Source organism: Periplaneta americana, chromosome 1, assembly GCF_040183065.1.
Source record: "Periplaneta americana isolate PAMFEO1 chromosome 1, P.americana_PAMFEO1_priV1, whole genome shotgun sequence".
In the NCBI taxonomy this organism is placed as follows: domain Eukaryota; kingdom Metazoa; phylum Arthropoda; class Insecta; order Blattodea; family Blattidae; genus Periplaneta; species Periplaneta americana.
In genome coordinates this window covers 201918868-201937280 of record NC_091117.1, presented here as the reverse complement: position 1 = coordinate 201937280, position 18413 = coordinate 201918868, and the positions used below count along the sequence as shown (strand labels likewise).

Sequence of the window (18413 nt, the reverse complement as noted above, 5' to 3'; positions counted from 1 at the left end):
GGCGGAATGACGGCACAAGATACCGCAGAATTTCACTGAAGCCTGCCTGACCTCGTCAATAAATCCCACACAGATCCTCTGTTACCTGAATTCTCATCTCCCGCATCGAAAACCGATACGGCAATCCTTGTGTTACCGGCGCGCCCAGCAGTACGAATACCCATTAGCGTTTAACTTATAATATGCCTGGGCGATTATACTGCGAGTGGAAATGAGTATAATCAAGTTTAATTTCTGTAAGATCTCATTTTGTTTTAAGAGAAGATTAACTACCGCCAATGTTAAATCTGCTTATTTAATGACACGTTATAATCAGGAAGTAATGAAGATGTGGCCCTGGAATTTTTAAAGGATACAAGATTTCTCTGCACTCTGATTCACATACATCAAAAATACAAATATAAATATTTTAATATTGTGGCGCCATGTTAGAAGATTCCGGTAGCGTCAGGGAGTTGCGCACGCATCTAGCGAGAGGGAAGGCGCGGGGAAAAGAAAAAACACGAACCCTTGACGCTAGCCGCGGTGCGGAATGAGGGGGAAGAAAAAGCGACTGTGACTGGGCGGAAGTAAGGAAGCATCTGGAGACCGATTGTTGTGGAGGCTCAGAGGCTTCGTGACGCAGAACATTCTAGATGTTCGTGGTAAATAAATGACACCGTGAGTTGCCGACGAAAGTCAGTCAGTCAGTTAGTTAGTCTTCAGTAAGTCTGCAAGTGAGTCTTCAAGCGAAAGCATCTGGTAGACCGGGGTTCGACAAGGAACCGCATCTGGAAGGCTTGGGTTCGACGTGCAGAGAACCGCTTCTGGAAGGCTTGGGTTCGACGTGCAGAGAATCGCATCTGGAAGGCTTGGGTTCGACGTGCAAGGAACCGCATCTGGAAGGCTTGGGTTCGACGTGCATGGAACCGCATCTGGAAGGCTTGGGTTCGTCGTGCAGAGAACCGCATCTGGAAGGCTTGGGTTCGACATGCAGGAAACCGCATCTGGAAGGCTTGAGTCGACGTGCAGTGAACTTGAGTGAGTGAGCTAGAAGAACTAGCCAAGGCGAACGAACTGTGGATTGAGAACTGACAGTTTTGTTCTGCACATAGTGCTTTATGAACATTAGCTGAAATTAGGAGTACATTGTTGCACGTGTATTGTCATTGTCGCTGTGTGGAGTGCAATAATGACTATTTTGTTGCTGTGTTGAGTGGAATGCCCATTGTTGTAGGGCGAATTATTAGGAATAAAAGTCACAGTGTTATCGGTCCGTGGTGGAAAAGTTGAATAAAAGTTACAATATAGTTGATTTGATTTGATTTTATATCGAAAAAAATTTCTGGTCAATATAATAGACATACACCAATTAATGAGCGTCTATTACATTATTATATTTCTGTCAACATGTGTTTAAAATTTCATCCTTATATCATTTATAGTTCCTGAGAAAATGAGGTATTTGCATAAAAATAAAAAAATATATTAGCTTTTTTTTTAAATTCACATCTTTTTTTAGAACTTGTATTTCTTGATAAATCTGCCTCAAATTACATAGAAATCTTATATTTTTATCCTGTAAAAATATGAGTATAATATCTTCAGTAGCCTGGCCTAGTTGCCTCATGAATGGTACCTTGTTGGTATCACTTGTGAGGTTCAGATCTGTCTCGGACAGTTAACTAAAGAACAACAACAAGAATAATAACAGCACCATCTTCAATATTTCCTGAAATAATGAATCAATAAATAAGCAAATTTAACATCAGAGCATTGGCGGTGTAGGACTGTTAATCTCCCCTTCAAATGCAAAAGTTGCTTTAGCTATATAGACTATTGAATTACGATCTTAATAAAATCCTTCTTTTGGTGCTAAAAATTTTCAGAAGGGATGACTTAACACTGTATTTTAAACCAAATATTTATTTAAAGTAAATAATCAGAGTAATTACCAAGAAAATAATAAGGCATTAAAAGGTTGTAGTGTAAATTAGAACACACCCACACGTGTTGAAAAACGATAACCGGCGCACAAGACTCATGACCACGAGTTAGTGCCGCTATAAGGCGGAGGCGGACCACCTGTACTTGCATTCGCCGTGCCTCATCAGTAGACGCATGCTCATGCTCTGGCGCTATTGTGAAGGCAATGAAATGGATTGAACTCCTCTCCAGCTTCAGTTACTGGTACGGGCAAGCACGGCTGCAAGGGGTTGAAACATTTATGGATCGGAGCGTCGTTCGCAAGACAATTTCCATTCATGCAGGGGCACAGCTCGTGGACGAATACAGAGGCACAACTTCAGTACAGAGTTACAGTGAGGTAATTCATGGTACGTACATTCTTCTTCTTATTTCTTGACCCCTAAGCCCCTCAGGAACCTTGACCTAAACCCATATTTGTATTTTTCTCATCCTGACATTGTGAAATTCCCGACACACAGAGTCAGCATTATAGTGTTAAGACAGATGTCATCAACTCGCTGAACTTCGAAGTGGGGCTATTAAATTTCCCTCTATAGGTGGATAGCAGCTAGCAATAAAGTAGGAATGATAGCTGTAAGAGCTCAGTTCACGTGACAGAGCAGATCGGCTAGAATAGAACAGAATGTTTAATTTTCGATGGCAGAGTTAAGATCAGACGTCTCCAAAAGCGTACTCGCGAGTAAGCCCCTGAACGGAACTTTTTTTTTTTTTACAGTGTGTCTAAAGTGCTAATTATTATTATTATTATTATTATTATTATTATTATTATTATTATTATATAATAATATTTATTAATACTATACACTTGAGCTACATTAGGCATTGCAGCCCGAAAGAGCAGAAGCTCGTGCTCGGGCGCAGTTCAGATCAGTTATACAAAATATATCACAAAATTACGAGAGTTCATTGAGCACAATCACATTAATAAATGGTAAAATACATACAGCATGTAATAATAGGGTCTATATACAAATAGAAAATACAAAAGTACATGAATATTATAGTATCAATTTTTAACTCAATTAGCTTAAACAATTAAATAATTAATCTGATTTGTTTCTTAAATCTATGTGTGTTAAGTGTACTTAGCTCAGGGTAAGCTCTAATGTATTATATATTTTGGGTCCAAAATTTCTGCTATGTTTTAATCCAGCAGTTGTGTGGCATTTGGGAGTATTTAGAAAGAAACTGTAGTTTTGTCTCGTCTGGTATTCATGAGGATCAAATTTAAATTTATTGTGGTTTTTATGGAAGTAAATCAGCAATTTTTGTTTATAAATTTGTTCTAGATTTGATACGCCAAATTCCTGAAAAATTAATTTTGTTGGGTAATCAAAAGGTTTATATAGACAAATTTTGATAATTCTTTTTTGGAGCAGATTTAAAGGACGGAGAGTCGATTTTGCCATTCCTCCCCAACCTAAAATACCATACTGAATTATTGATTGAAACAGAGCTAAGTACACAGTACGCAGAACATAAACAGGTAAATAAGACCGTAGAATGGAAAATTTGTGGATTGTTTTACGCAATCTGTTACACAGAAAGGAGATATGCTTGTCCCATTTTAAATGTTGGTCAATAATAATGCCTAAATATTTAACTTGTGAGGATATACTCAAAGCGTTACATGAGCAAGTAGGTAGGTTACAATCATGTATAGTTATACTTATATTATTATTTATTTCTAATTGCTCAAGGCCATGTGATGTTAATGAAAATGGTATTAATTTTGTTTTAGAAACGTTCAAAGAAAGTAAGTGAGCATCCAGCCATTCTTTAATAATATTAATACCACTGTTAGAATTTTGATAAGTTTCATTCCAACTCGAACCGCTAAATATAACCACAGTATCATCAGCATAAGAATACAGAGTACCAGAATATTTCTCAATGTCAATTTTAAGTAAATCGTTGATATATATTAAAAACAAAACAGGACCTAAAATCGTCCCCTGAGGTACACCTATATCAATGTTACGTGATTTACTAAGGTGATCATTTATTTTAGTTGCTTGAGTTCTGTTACTTAAGTAAGATTTAAATAATTTTAAAGCAATTCCATTAATTCCTAATCTATCCATTTTATTAAACTGAAGCCAGTACGTAATGAGCGCGCTCCGCCTCACCCATCCCCACCTGTACTGTACTCAATGTTTATGCACAAACGAAGAGCAGTGGCGGACTGCCATTATCATTCTGTTGGTCGGAGTGTTCGACCGTTTCACAATGCCTTCTAATCATGGACGTAGTACATTCATGGATGAAAGGGAAGAGAAATATATTTTCGTGTTAGTGGGAAGAATATGAAATGTTTACTTTGTTAGAAAAATCTTAAGAGTGTGTTAAAATTCAACACGTGAAAATAATTTATTTTGGGACGTCTGTATAACTGTTGGTCATACATAATAATAAGTATATTACAGTACGTTTACACTCAGTTTCGCAAGATATACTTACAGTTTTCGTTTCATTTTAGGTGAAATACATACAAATATTTTGATAAATTTCAAACAAGAAAATACAAACACAAATCACACACGTATCTTCAGTCTTAAACAAAAAAACTTTTTGCTAGCTATGTTCTAGCTTGGAATATTGGAAAATCAATGAAGCCCTTTACAGAATGAGCATTTGTAAAATCGTGCATACAGCATGTCTTCTAGATGTAATACGAAATAAATTATTTCATTATTGAATATTCCCCAATCAAAAGTAGAAGCTTCCTAGTATGTCAAAATAATATACAAACGTAAGATATTTCTTATCCTTTCGATGTTATTATTTTGTAAACATAAGGGAGATCGTTGCTGCAATCCCTCATTGACCGCTCCCATCTGTTGAGGTACGAGTCTCTCCCCACTTCTACAGCCTTACAGCACACTGCGTTCGGCGGGCAGCATCGGGATCACGAATGACTATACGCGTTTTGGAGACCTCTGGTTAAGACCATAAGCCCTTCTCTTCCACTCAACCAGCCTTAATCAATACAATAGTGACATACAAACTTAAATTATGAATATTTACAATACACTCAAAAGATTCTCCAGCAATATTCTTCAGTTAAGTTTTAACGACTAGTAGCCTACATGTTTATTTAAATTAAGATAAAACCTATAAGAAAAAGTAATAACTTAATTTAATTCAATTCAGTCTATATGCAATATGCAAATAATTATAATTAAGTTGAGATAGCTAGTTGGTTAAAATAATAATAATAATAATAATAATAATAATAATAATAATAATAATAATAATAATAATTTATTTTAGCTGGCAGAGTTAAGGCCGTAACGCCTTCTCTTCCACTCAACCAGCAAAAAGTATACATACATATGTATGAACTTCAAAGAATTCAACAATTTGATTTAGATGAGAGTTACATGTATACAAGAGTTATTTATGAATTAAACAGCAACATACTATGAACTATTAATTAAACAATGAAATACAAACTGTGTAGCAGAATTAAGCTAAAATACATAGAATTTTAATGTATTTCACATAATATTAGATCATAGAAAGAGATTATTATGAGACAATTTTGAAAATACAGCGCTATCAGGATGATGTCTAAAGGAAGAAGTAACAATGTAGTCAGTGATAGTTTAAGACAGTATGATTGGAGTGAATTGCTAAGAAGGTTATCTTTTAAGCTGTTTTTAAAAATGTTTATTGTCTTTAAAAATGTTTATTGTCTAATAGAAACGTTTATTGTCTTAAAAATGTTTGTTAAAATGATGAGAAGTTTACTACAACTATGTTATAGGGAGCAAAATATAAATCTAAAATGCAATATACTGATATGATGAGAATATTAATGTAATGAGATTTTGCCATTAGAGGTTTTGTATTCTATTTAGAGAAATTAATCGCAATAATAAGAATGGCCAGGTGTTAGTTTCATTATAAGTAACAAATATTAATCAGCAATTAATCTGTTAAGCAAGAATTTATGTAATTTTGACCTAAATGAAGTTATTGTCCAACTGCCATTACATCATTTGGAAGCGAGTTCCAATTTCTAGCAACTGTATAGGATGAGAATATAAATATATCTCGTGGTAAGGTATAATGAGAAAATTGTCATGATGAGACCTGGTAGTACTTAGCACATGATATGCGGATAAATTTTGAAAACGAGAAGCTAAATAGACTGGGGTAGCGGTGCGCAGAATTTGAAATAAAAGAATGCAGGGCTCGTCGATCACTAGCCTTAGCCGAGATAGATTTTGGAAAGACGGGGAAACATGATCATCCTTACGAATATTGCAAATGTAATGGACGCACGCATTATGCACACGTTGTAGCCTGCTGCTCAAATTTGTATTTCGGTTACTTCATATAATATCGGAGCAGTCGAAGTGTTTATACAAGGATTAATTTTTGTTCATCAGGAAGAAAGTGCTTCAGTCGCTTTAATGAGTGAATTATCGAAAATATTTTTTTAGAAGTGTGATTCTCTTGTTCATTCCAATCCAGGTAACAATCCATATAAATTCCAAGGTTCTTCACATTCGAGATATATGTTATAGTAATATTATTTACAATTATCGGTGGCAAATTTTGTTTGTCACACTTTGATCTTTGATGTTCTATTAAGATTGACTGCGACTTACTTGCATTTAAATTAAGTCCGTACGTTTTCGACCATAGGATATTGAATTCAAGTCATCATTAACTTTAATTATAGTATAATTTATGCTAATTATATCATTATATTAATACTGATACTAATGTTATTTTTATTAGATTTAAAGTATCATGCATTAATTATTTTTTTGGCCGATGTTGTTGGTAGGCCTTGTAAGTTAAACTTACGCTAAACTGGAGAATTACCACAGTCGCTTTCAACCGTGCCGTTACGTTTACCACCAAATTTAACTAAATATACAATGTCGCCAACATAAGAAACTGAACGTTGGTGTGTGGTGTGGTTGGAGGGAGAAATTTTATAACACATGTGCCGTAAGTAAATAAATCAGATCAACTTTTATTAATTTACTTAAAAGTAACGAACTATCAGTGTCGCGCACCACTATATGCTATGAGGAAATAACTAAATGTCTTATTATACCTGTACTATTTCTAAATTAATTTATTGGAGTGGATATTTGTAAGAAAACAGGAATTAATGTAGATAAAACGTAAGCATGAAAACCATTTCTGACGACTTCCGGTTTTTGCTCTGAGCGCCACTCGTAGGTTCGTGGCTGAACGCGAAAAGTCCATGGAGTAAAATAGATATTCAAGCATTAACCTTTACCGATATGCAGTTTATTTACTCTGATGTATAATTAATGTGTCACCTACAAACATTTTATATGCTATTTGTTTATATTGATGTATAATTAACTAATGTGTCACATGTTGTCTTCTTTGAAGACAAAACTGAGCTTTCTGTAATTTATTTTATTACAACATTTTCTCAATTGCCGAAGAATAATAACAACATCTATCGGTAAATACGAAACATAACAAATGAATGACACTTATCGAAAAATAACAGACGGCGATCAGACAAGAAAATGTTAGTGTCCAAAAACAAACTATTAAAATTAAAAATGATTAATAATAATTTATTTTTTATTAAGATCGGCCAAAAAATAGTATACAATACATGTGTTAAGTGCATAACAGACTCTCGGAAATAGAGAATTGCAGAGTTCCTGTATTGTATTGTATTGTATTTATTAACATTCCATGGTATTCATACATGCTTACAGCTAGAATATGGAACAAGTTTAAAAACTTAATACTATTATAAAATCTTAATTTATAGTCACAGTCTAGATGAAACATATACATACGAGATTTACAATATAGTCTACTAGTACAACACAAAGTTTTAGTATCAATTTCATGAAGTGTTATTGAATGTCATGAATTCACCTACAGAATAGAAGGCGTGAGAAATTAGGTACTTCTTTAATTTGGCCCTAAATACTTTATGTTATGAGTTTCATTTTTTATATCGATAGGGAGGCTATTAAAAATTGTTACTGCCATATAACGCACTCCTTTTTGATAGCACGATAGACTTGCCGATGGAATATGAAAGTCATTTTTTGACGTGTATTTATACTATGAACTGTTGAATTAGTTACAAAGTTTTCACGATTACATACGAGGAAGATTATTAATGAAAAGATATACTGACAAGCCATGGGCATTATTTGTAGTTTTTTTTTAAATAGCCCTACACGATTCCCTAGATTTGGCACTTACTATTATTCTAATTACTCTTTTTTGTAATAGAAATATATTGTTACTATCTGTGGAATTTCCCCAGAATATTATTCCAAAACTCATTACCGAGTGGAAGTATGCAAAGTATATTGTTTTTAAGGTATTCATATTTACTATCTTTTGCATAGATCTAATAGCAAAACAAGCTGAATTTACACTTAACACATATGTATTGCATATTATTTTTTTTGCACGATGGGTATTTACGTGAATTGGATTATATTTTAACTAAAAATTACATGCTTTTATGGATATTCATATGATAGAGATTAAAAGATAAATCGCGTATATTGTTGTTATGGCAATATGTTTGTAAATAAATATTGTTATCCGTGTCGCCATATCTTGAAAGGTATGTAAGCAACTCGATTTATTTATTTTAAAATTGTTGTTTAAGAAGTTATAGGTAACATGTTCAATGAAGTACAAATAGAAGAGGCTTGGATGACTGGATGTGCCGAGGAATTACATTTAATAATTGTACAAATTGTAGTGTCACGATAAATATTTCAAAATAAATGTTTGTATTGTGATGAATTTACTTACGGCACCAATGCTTTTGGTGAGCATTTTAGCATTGAGATTTCTTTTGTTTCCATATTAACTAGATTACATGTGGGAATGCCAACTTACGATGCATATAAAACAATATACATAACCTACTAATTGTAAGAATTAGTTACTTCGTGCAAGAAATATATGAGCACATTTCTAACCAATAATAAGTCATCAAACACATGACGCCATAACTAAAGTTAATGATGACTTGAATTCTATATCCATATGGTCGAAAACGCACGGACTTAATTTAAATGCAAGTAAATCGCAGGCAATCTTAATAGAACATCAAAGATCGAAGTGTGACAAACAAAATTTGCCACCGATAATTGTAAATAATACTACTATTCCATACAGTACGACTGTGAAGAACCTTGGTATTTATATGGATTGTCACCTGGAATGGGATGAACAAGTGAATCACACTTCCAAAAAAATATTTTCCATTATTCACTCATTAAAGCGACTGAAGAACTTTCTTCCTGATAAATTAAAATTAATCCTTGTACAAACACTCGTGATGCCACACTTTGACTACTGCGATATTATATTAAGTAACCTAAATGCAAATTTGAGCAACAGGCTACAACGTGTGCATAATGCGTGCGTCCGTTATATTTGTAATACTCGTAAGTATGATCATGTTTCCCCGTCTTTCCAAACTCTGACTTGGCTAAGACTAAGCGATCGACGAGCCCTGCATTCTCTTGTTCTCTTATTTCAAATTCTGCGCACCGCTACCCCAATATATTTGGCTTCTCGTTTTCAAAATTTATCCGCATATCATCAGCTAAGTACAAGATCTCATTATAACAATTTACTCATTATACCCTACCACAAGACATCTTTATATTCTTCATCCTATACAGTTTCAGTTGCTAGAAATTGGAACTCGCTTCCGAGTGATATAAGGGGTTGTAGGACAATAGCTTCATTTAGGTCAAAATTACATAAATTCTTACTTAACAGATGAATTGCTGATTAATATTTGTTACTTATAATGAAACTAACATCTGTCCATTCTTATTATTATTATCTTTAATTTCTCTAAATAGATTTACAAAACCTCTAATGGCAATTACATTAATATTCTCATTATAGAAATAGAAATATATATATTCTCCCTGTAACATAGTCCTAGTAAGCTTATATTAAATTAATTTTCATCATTTTACTAGCTATCGCAAATATTAAATTAATTATAATTCATTGAATTAAATTAGCTCATAAATTAAGTTACTACTTTACCTTATAGATTTATCTAAATTTAAATAAATGTGTAGTGAAGATTATTGCTGGAGAACCTTTTAAGTGTAGTGAAAATATTTGTAATTTAAATTTATGTATTGTATTGATTAAGGCTGGTTGAGTGGAAGAGAAGGCCTTATGGCCTTAACTCTGCCAGCGAAAATAAAACATTATTATTATTATTATTATTATTATTATTATTATTATTATTATTATTATTATTATTATTATTATTATTATATTTGTCATTAAGCATTTCTTTCGGCGAGATGGCACTTCACAGATTTAATTCTGTAGTACTCGGGAAAAGTGACATAAGTCAGTTTCCACAAACCTTTTTTGATAATTTATTGACAACTTATGGAACATCTGTTCGCTTGGAAAAAAAAATACATAAGTATTCCTCCCATTACAACAATTCATACAGAAAAAAATCAAATCGACATAAACCAGTGTAAGTTGTCAATAAATTATCAAAAAAGGTTTGTGAAAACTGACTTATGTCACTTTTCTCAAGCACTGCAGAATTGTTATACGTAATTTAAATTTAAAGATACGCACGTACAGTGTACGGTCATGTTCAAGTGAAAAATACTAGTGTTAATAATAAGCGTTCTCTACATCCAAAACTGAAATAGGCTACGTACAAACATACAGGATTAATGAGTTTGTACAGTATTAGTAAAGTCAGATTAAACGGATATAGACTATTTTTAACTGCTTGAAATGAGAATAACCTTGGAATTCAGAGTAATAAATAAACATAAATGATAGTTGCTTAACATATTGCATGTTAAGAATTTATTAAAGGAAATAAACTTTATATCTAATAGAACACTACAAAAACCGCTAGGTTTGAATGGAATTTCTGTTATTTAACATATATACGGTAAAATGATGTGAAATGCTATTACATCGAATGCTGGAAGCAGTAATGCTAAGTTATTTCGGTAAACAGCTGACAAAATTATTTCTACTGGCAGATAGATGTAATACATCACAACCTGTTCCAGACTCATGAGATAAATTAGTCCGGCCTTATAGGCTATACTTATTTTATTTTTATTGCAAAAACATCAGACCAAATAAACGAAATAACACTGGCAGACAACGAGGATCCTGAATTTTAGAAAGCAGAAATTTCTGAGTGACTGAAGAATAATAAAGGATATATAAATTTTGAAAATGTGATAGCAAACTTCTATTAAAACAACATGCCCATAAAACATTAATCACATATACTACATATTATTATTATTATTATTATTATTATTATTATTATTATTATTATTATTATTATATGCAGAGTGTAAACAATATAAACTCCAAAATTATACAGACTCTAAATCTCGGTCTACTAAACATGATGTGTAGTGAATTTTTTCTTCCATATTTGTTTTTAATTCCTAAAATAGCATGTTTTTAGGATTGGTAGTAGTCTAATATTTGTTCGAGTAAATGTCATTGTCAATGACCTTCCATCCAACACACGCTAACACCGCCACTATATAGAGCTAACAGAGTACCCTGATTTGTAAACAAGAATATTACCACAGTTTGAATATATATATATATATATATATATATATATATATATATATATATATATATATGGCAGACCGAATGACGGTCTACTATCATTTCCAAAAACATTAACTGACAGATAACATTTTTTTCTAGAGAAACCACAAAAGTTACAGAAAATTGTATTAGACTTTTTTTCAGTAATTTATGCTCTATCACCAGTATATTTTTTGCAGTTTATATTGGTTTACACCCTGTATATATAACAAAAGTATATCAAATTAAAATATTAGGGTTTAAAATAAAGATGATAATTCAAAATGTTCAAGGAATCTTTGATAATGCAGGTAATAATTTTTTGCACAATTTGGTATTGCATACCAAAAGGTTTTAAAATTCCCCGTGTAAATTTGGATATACTACCCCTACTACCAAATAATGGTGCCATGACTAACCAGTTTTTAAGAGGTACACTGTAACGGATGGTTCATAAATACTTTTCTTTTCCAAATCAAATTCCTTTGCCTGGTCAATTGTTGTTACGAAACGAACTGTAGGACTGAGAACTACAGCCTTGCTTTTCTTCGGATGAATGGCTATAATATCAGCTCTTCTGATGGATCCTGTTTAAGGGGTGCTTTTCCTACCATCACGCTAATACGTCACTGCACACTTAAGTGTTCCATCATTGGTCATCCGTCAAAATGTTGATATAACATATCTTTATGAGATGTTTCTTTTTTATATTTTACGTTTAATTTCTGTTGAATATCTTCATTTCTTTTTCTTGTCCGATAACATGGATTCTCCAACCCACTTTAGAATTTTCATTTCTCCTATCTCAAGTGTCTTTTCATTAGGGTCCAACACTGAAAACAGTAGAAAAATATTGAGAGAGTATGGCTTTATAAAATGTCAATTTTTTTTTTCAGGACTAATACGTTTAAAATATTCTCTTGGTGATTTCTCACATTTGACTAAATTTATTTATTTTAACATAAAAATATCTATTGTTGCTATAAGGTATTTTAAATTCAAGATAATATTAAAGATATTTTCCCTCAACTGGCTGATTATGGAATGTAAGTTTTGCTCTAATGACGTCTTCTCCGCTTATTGCTCTATAAAGTTATTGACTTGATTCTTAAGCAAATGTCTCTTTGGGTACAACTATCATCTAGGCCTAGACTAGATTTAAGAGGAGTCTGTACACCGAATTTTGACAAAAAAAAATGAAATTTTGGTTTTTATCGTTTTATGGCAGTTTAATATGTGTAAAATGATAATATGATTTTATTTCTTCTAATTGTGAGCTTTTAGTCCTATCTTCAGCAAAAATATTTTAGTAATTCTTAATGCAAAAAATATTATCAATGAAAAATTTTTTCTTGCTAACTGCTCAGTGGAATTTTAAATTTATTTAGCCGGCTGTATACATAAAAGTATGTAACATACGCCCTATTTTTTTATTTGTATCTTTTTTCACTTCTCAGAAAAAGTGCACTCAAAATTGACAAACTTAACATTGCAAGATATGGGAACTTTGACACTATTTTTCTATATTTTTTTACTTTTGTGACATTGGTACAGTTTTCTCAGAAAGTATCGTACTACCCAGAAGGCTGAAATTAATATACAATATCAATGTGATGACATTTTATGTATGTATGTATGTGTATGTATGTATTTATTAACACTACAATTGGGTATACACCCGGTGGCAATAATATAAAATAATACCATTATAATTCTACAATAATTACAGCAATAAAAGAAAAATAAAAAAATAAAATAAACATAAATTTACTTCTAACTATAAATAAATAGATGCAATAAACCTAGGACTATAAATAAAAACTATTCTATAATAACGCCTACAATAAGCAAAAGTAAACCTAACTTATAAGTACTTCTACTTCACTCAACTATTACCAATTTAAGTAATTACATATCACCTTAATTAATTACAAATCAACTTAACTAAATATTATCTTAATTAATTACATATCACCTTAATTTATTTACATACCAACTAAATTACATATCATCTTAATTAATTACATATCAACTTAATTAATTACATATCATCTTAATTAATTACATATCAACTTAATTAATTATATGACACAACTTAGATATTTACACTGCACCTACAATTACATTTTCAGTCTAATCTTCTCAACATTTCCTTAAATGTATTGATTTTGAGAGGACCACCCTGAAAGATTGCCGCAGTAGGTTAAAAAAAATTAAGTTTATTTCTATCTTCTGCAATAATAAACAAAAATTGCAGTCATTCTTAATGCAAAAAAAAATGTTATCAGCGATTTTTTTGTCAACCGCTCATGGAATTTTAAATGTATTTAACCGGTTGTATACATAAAGGTATGTTACATATGCCCTATTTTTTCAACATTTCTATCTTTTATAACTTCTGAGAAAAGTGTATCCAAAACTGAGGAATTTAACATTGTAATTTATTTTATTTATTTAAATTTAATATATATACAGAATAAAGAATATAATTACAAACAAACAAGAGAAATAGAAATAAAATAGTACAAACAATATAAAACAGGAGATACAGTAATATTAACAAAATTTGAGACCGAATGAGCAGCGCTCGTGTTCGGTCGCAGTTCAGATATAATATTAATAGGCCTATAAGAGAATATAAAATAAAATAAAATAGGAAATATAATTAAAATTACAGTTACAGAAATTATATAATACAATATTAATATAAGAGAAATATAGAAAAATAATAATAATAATAATAATAATAATAATAATAATAATAATAAAAATAAATAAGTAAAATAAAATAGGAACTAAAATTGCAGCGGCAATGGAATTTATATAATATAATATTAACACTAGAGAAGAATAATATCGCACGTGAAAAGTAAGACTATATATATTTATTTATTTATTTATTTATTTATTTATTTATTTATTTATTTATTTATTTCAAAATTATAGAATACAAATATATTATAGGTTGATTAATTCATACACATAGGCTATAAATTTATTTAATCAAATTGAAGATATTAACACGTTTCCAATTTTCTTGTTATATGTTAGTGAGTTACATGTTATAAGTTCTGGATGTAATTTAGTTAAAGCATTGTACAACCGAGGGCCAAAATTAATGCTATGCTTTAGACCAGCAGATATGAGACATTTAGGTTCTACTAATGTTAAATTAATATTTCGTCTTGTGTCATAATTATGTATCTGTAATACAAACTTATTACGATTTTTATGATAAAATTTTAACAGCGTATACTTATAAATTTGTTCAACATTAAATACATTAAATTCAGAATAAAATTAATTTAGTTGGATAATCGAAACGTTTCTTCAAACAAATTTTAATTAAATGTAAGATATGGAAGTACAGACGCCCCTTAAATAGATTCCCTTACGAGATTGGTATTCCCTTCTTTCTTGGCCCTTTTTCATCCTGGTTTGGGGCAGACAATATTTTGGAATCAGGTTTAACATAAATATCTAAATTAATTTGAAATCTTTCTAAGTCAAACATTATGCATATATTAAACAAATAAGTTGTAAACTGTGTGAATACTTCACGTATGATGTTTATTGTTTATAGGTGTTTTTCTTCACTCAACTTCGTAATCAACCCCTGGAAAAGTAGAATAATGGCATCTGAGACATTGCCTTGTTTAGATATTTGGAAGAGGAAAAAGAAGCCAGTGAAAAATGAGTTCCGACCGATTCAGAACGTGAAACGACCCACACTTCTGGAATGCATCTTCAACAAACGGTACACTGACAGATCTGTGTACTACTTCACCTCCGGCACCAGTGTGGACAAGAAAAGCATGCGCGATGTTGCCGAGGAGCCGACCCCTTACTGGTGTCCGCCTGACACGGAGGAGTTCAGCTACAAAGTGGTTTACGATGTCTGGAGACAGCGCTTTCGGGAGCAAGAAGCGGCGTACGACTACACCAAACGTCCGAACTACAGGTCCCGGCAGACTTCGGATCTCTTGCAGAGGCTGTACATACCAGATGATGAAGTCAAGGAACCGAAAGAACCTGGTCTTCTGGAAATTGATCCCACGTTCTTCAAGATAGTTGAAGGACGCCCCATAAAAGAGAAATTGGACATCAGAAACTACGTAGAAGATTTGAGGCAAAAGCTGAAGATGAGACTCAAAGCGGGTTATCAGATGGACGAGGTAATGCAAATTGAAGAGAAACACATTGAAGTAGATAGAAAATTGGAGGAACTGAACGAGAAACAAAAGTTGTATTTCGATACTTTCTTCTTCGAGTGTTTGGAAGATGATTACCAAAGAGCAATGACGCTTCTCAGGGAAGCAGATGAAGAATTAGATAAATCCATAGAGAAAAGTGACCAGTTGAAGGAACTGAACAAGAGACTGGGACCTGTGAACGTCGCGGTATATATCTTGGAGGAAAAATGGAGAAACCGGAAGATGTTTCAGAAATTACTGTACATGATAAGTCCGATGTACTGGAGGAAGAAGCACGATTACATACACAGGAAGCCAGGGAGTACTTCTTCGCTAGTATCCGTAATGTCTGAAATTTTCGAACGATATAGACTCCCTTTGTCGGGGCCTGTACCTTCACTAGACGCGTTGCTAGATATATTTCTAGAAGATATAACTACGGGTGAAGAACCTTTGCTATATTTTACAGATCCAAAAGAACTCACTAAAGTATTCCAAGAGATGGAACTACAGTATCTGAATTTTTTACTTCACTCCGAACAGCTGTCTAAACGAATTCTTGCATTGCAACAAGGTATAGGGGAGGTCCGACATCACTTCGACACAGAATATGCTCGCATCATCGGCAAGATTAAGGATCTGAAGACCTCTATTGAGTGGGAAGAGAACAGAGGTCTAATTCTGGAAGAAGAGGCACGGAAATTATTGAACGGGAGGTTCAAAAAAGTGGTGGTGGCGGACAGCTCGCTGAAACTCTACGTGTTTGTCGAGGATGTGTTCGAGTCGTGCATAGCGCCCAACGACAGCAAACTGGGCCTGTACGACATGATGCGCGAGATCGAGTTGAAGATGGAGGCTTTGCTGCTCAAACTCGATCACCTGCCGTACGAGATCGTGAAGGCGGCCGAGACCGAATCGTACACGGAGGAGGTGCGAGCGATGAAGGAAGCAGAAGAGGCCGAGGCCAAAGTGAAACTCAAGGAGAAGCTGGAGTGGAGGCTGAGGAGGCTTCTAGAACCTCCGGCGTACAGCCGTGGGAAGCCGCTGAAGCCCAGATCGGAACCCCCGCCTGTCAAGAAGAAGAAACCCAAGCCGAAGAAGCCGCTAACTGAAAAAGAGAAAGATTTCCTGAACTTCTTCACCGATTATTGTCACCATGTGGATAATGTGCAGGACTATTTCCCCCTGAAGTTCTACTGAACAGCAGACACAACTGCAAAGCCTAGACATTCTTTATGTGGTAATTATATCCACATTGCGAATTTACATTTCATGAATTTTGTAAGATTTCGAAATTGTGCCATTAGATATCTAGAGAAGTAATTACAAAAAAAAAAATTAAGGATATGTAACATTACAACAATTAAAATATCAAAATTGTGTATGTAAGTGGGTATTTTTTTTTCGTATATTATTTTCATATACAGAGTGATTCACGAGGAAAGGTAAAAAATTTAGGATGTGAATTCTGAAGTCATTCTGAGTGAAGAAGTTCATATGAATATAGGTCCGTTTTGGAACGGTTACGGAGATATGGCTCTTTCATTTTACAAAAACTTCTGAGATTTCATTGTACTAACTCGTAATTAGAGAACAGATAACGGACAAATTTAAAGTTTATATTCACGTATGCATACATACCTAATATTCTAGAAGCCGGGGTCACATTTTCAAAGGTACCTCCTTCTGCTTCAATGCACTGTTGTGCTCGGGCGTGAATCGCGCTGGTCGCTCGGGAGAGTTGAACGTGGCTGTCTTTATGCCGCATCCAAAATACGGTCGATTAGCGCTTCTCTCGTTTCCCCATTCCTTTGCTATACCAAGTCTTTCGTCCAACCCCATAGACAGTAAATACTCTTCGATATGGTACCCTTCTGTTCGGAAAGCGTCGTTCATATTCAGCGACGGCATGCAAGGTACTTTCATCGCACAAACCATAAACATACACAATATCGGCGTATGCTGCAGTCGAAAATTTATAAGGCATCTTGAAAAACACAACTTAACACTTCCGATAACTGTACCTGTATAACTACTGTACTGTAGGTAGCTGACTGAACTGCTGTGAACCGATAAGTGATAGCGTATTTGTTGTGACATTTGTAATGCCCCACCACCCGGTTTGTTTCTCTTCTCTTATCTACATCACTTACAATGCAAATTCCAATGTTACGTCATTCATCGGTGATCTTGTCTCACGTCAACAGCATATGGTAACGTCTGGTTCACATTGCGGCGAGACGTTTTACCAAAAAAAAAAAATGTATCTAGCTCCGCCATCGTTCGAAAACGGACCTATGTTCATATGAACGTTTTCACTCAAAATGGCCTAAGATATCGTATCCTAAATTTTTTACCTTTCCTCGTGAATCACTCTGTATACATACACAGCCGGCCAAAAAAGGTACAAAATTAGAATTACTCTATTTTCGGAAATACATAACATTAATTTATAATGAATACACTGTTGGAAAGAGTAGACTTTAAAGATAAGCAGGACTTTTTATTAAGTTTTTTGAGGCTCAACTAAAATCTTATGTAGGTCAATACACAATTATGCGAAAAATATGGTTTTTGAAGATAATTTATTAGGTACTTCAAAATGCAGAAATTTTAATGTTGGTAAAATTAATACTT

General features: G+C 33.1%; 1 protein-coding gene across 1 annotated transcript; it reads left to right on the top strand.

The window, feature by feature from the left end:
• The first annotated feature begins 2245 nt into the window (after window positions 1–2245).
• Window positions 2246–17137, top strand: LOC138709500 (cilia- and flagella-associated protein 100-like). Its single transcript, XM_069840312.1, has 2 exons — window positions 2246–2315; window positions 15167–17137. Exon 2 carries the CDS (start codon window positions 15216–15218, stop codon window positions 16974–16976), a length of 1761 nt encoding a protein of 586 aa, XP_069696413.1. The 5' UTR covers window positions 2246–2315; window positions 15167–15215; the 3' UTR covers window positions 16977–17137.
• Window positions 17138–18413: the final 1276 nt, after the last annotated feature.

What these genes read in the sequence shown, in the direction of transcription:
- LOC138709500 (XM_069840312.1), top strand. Translation starts at nt 15,216, where the DNA reads ATGGCATCTGAGACATTGCCTTGTTTAGATATTTGGAAGAGGAAAAAG.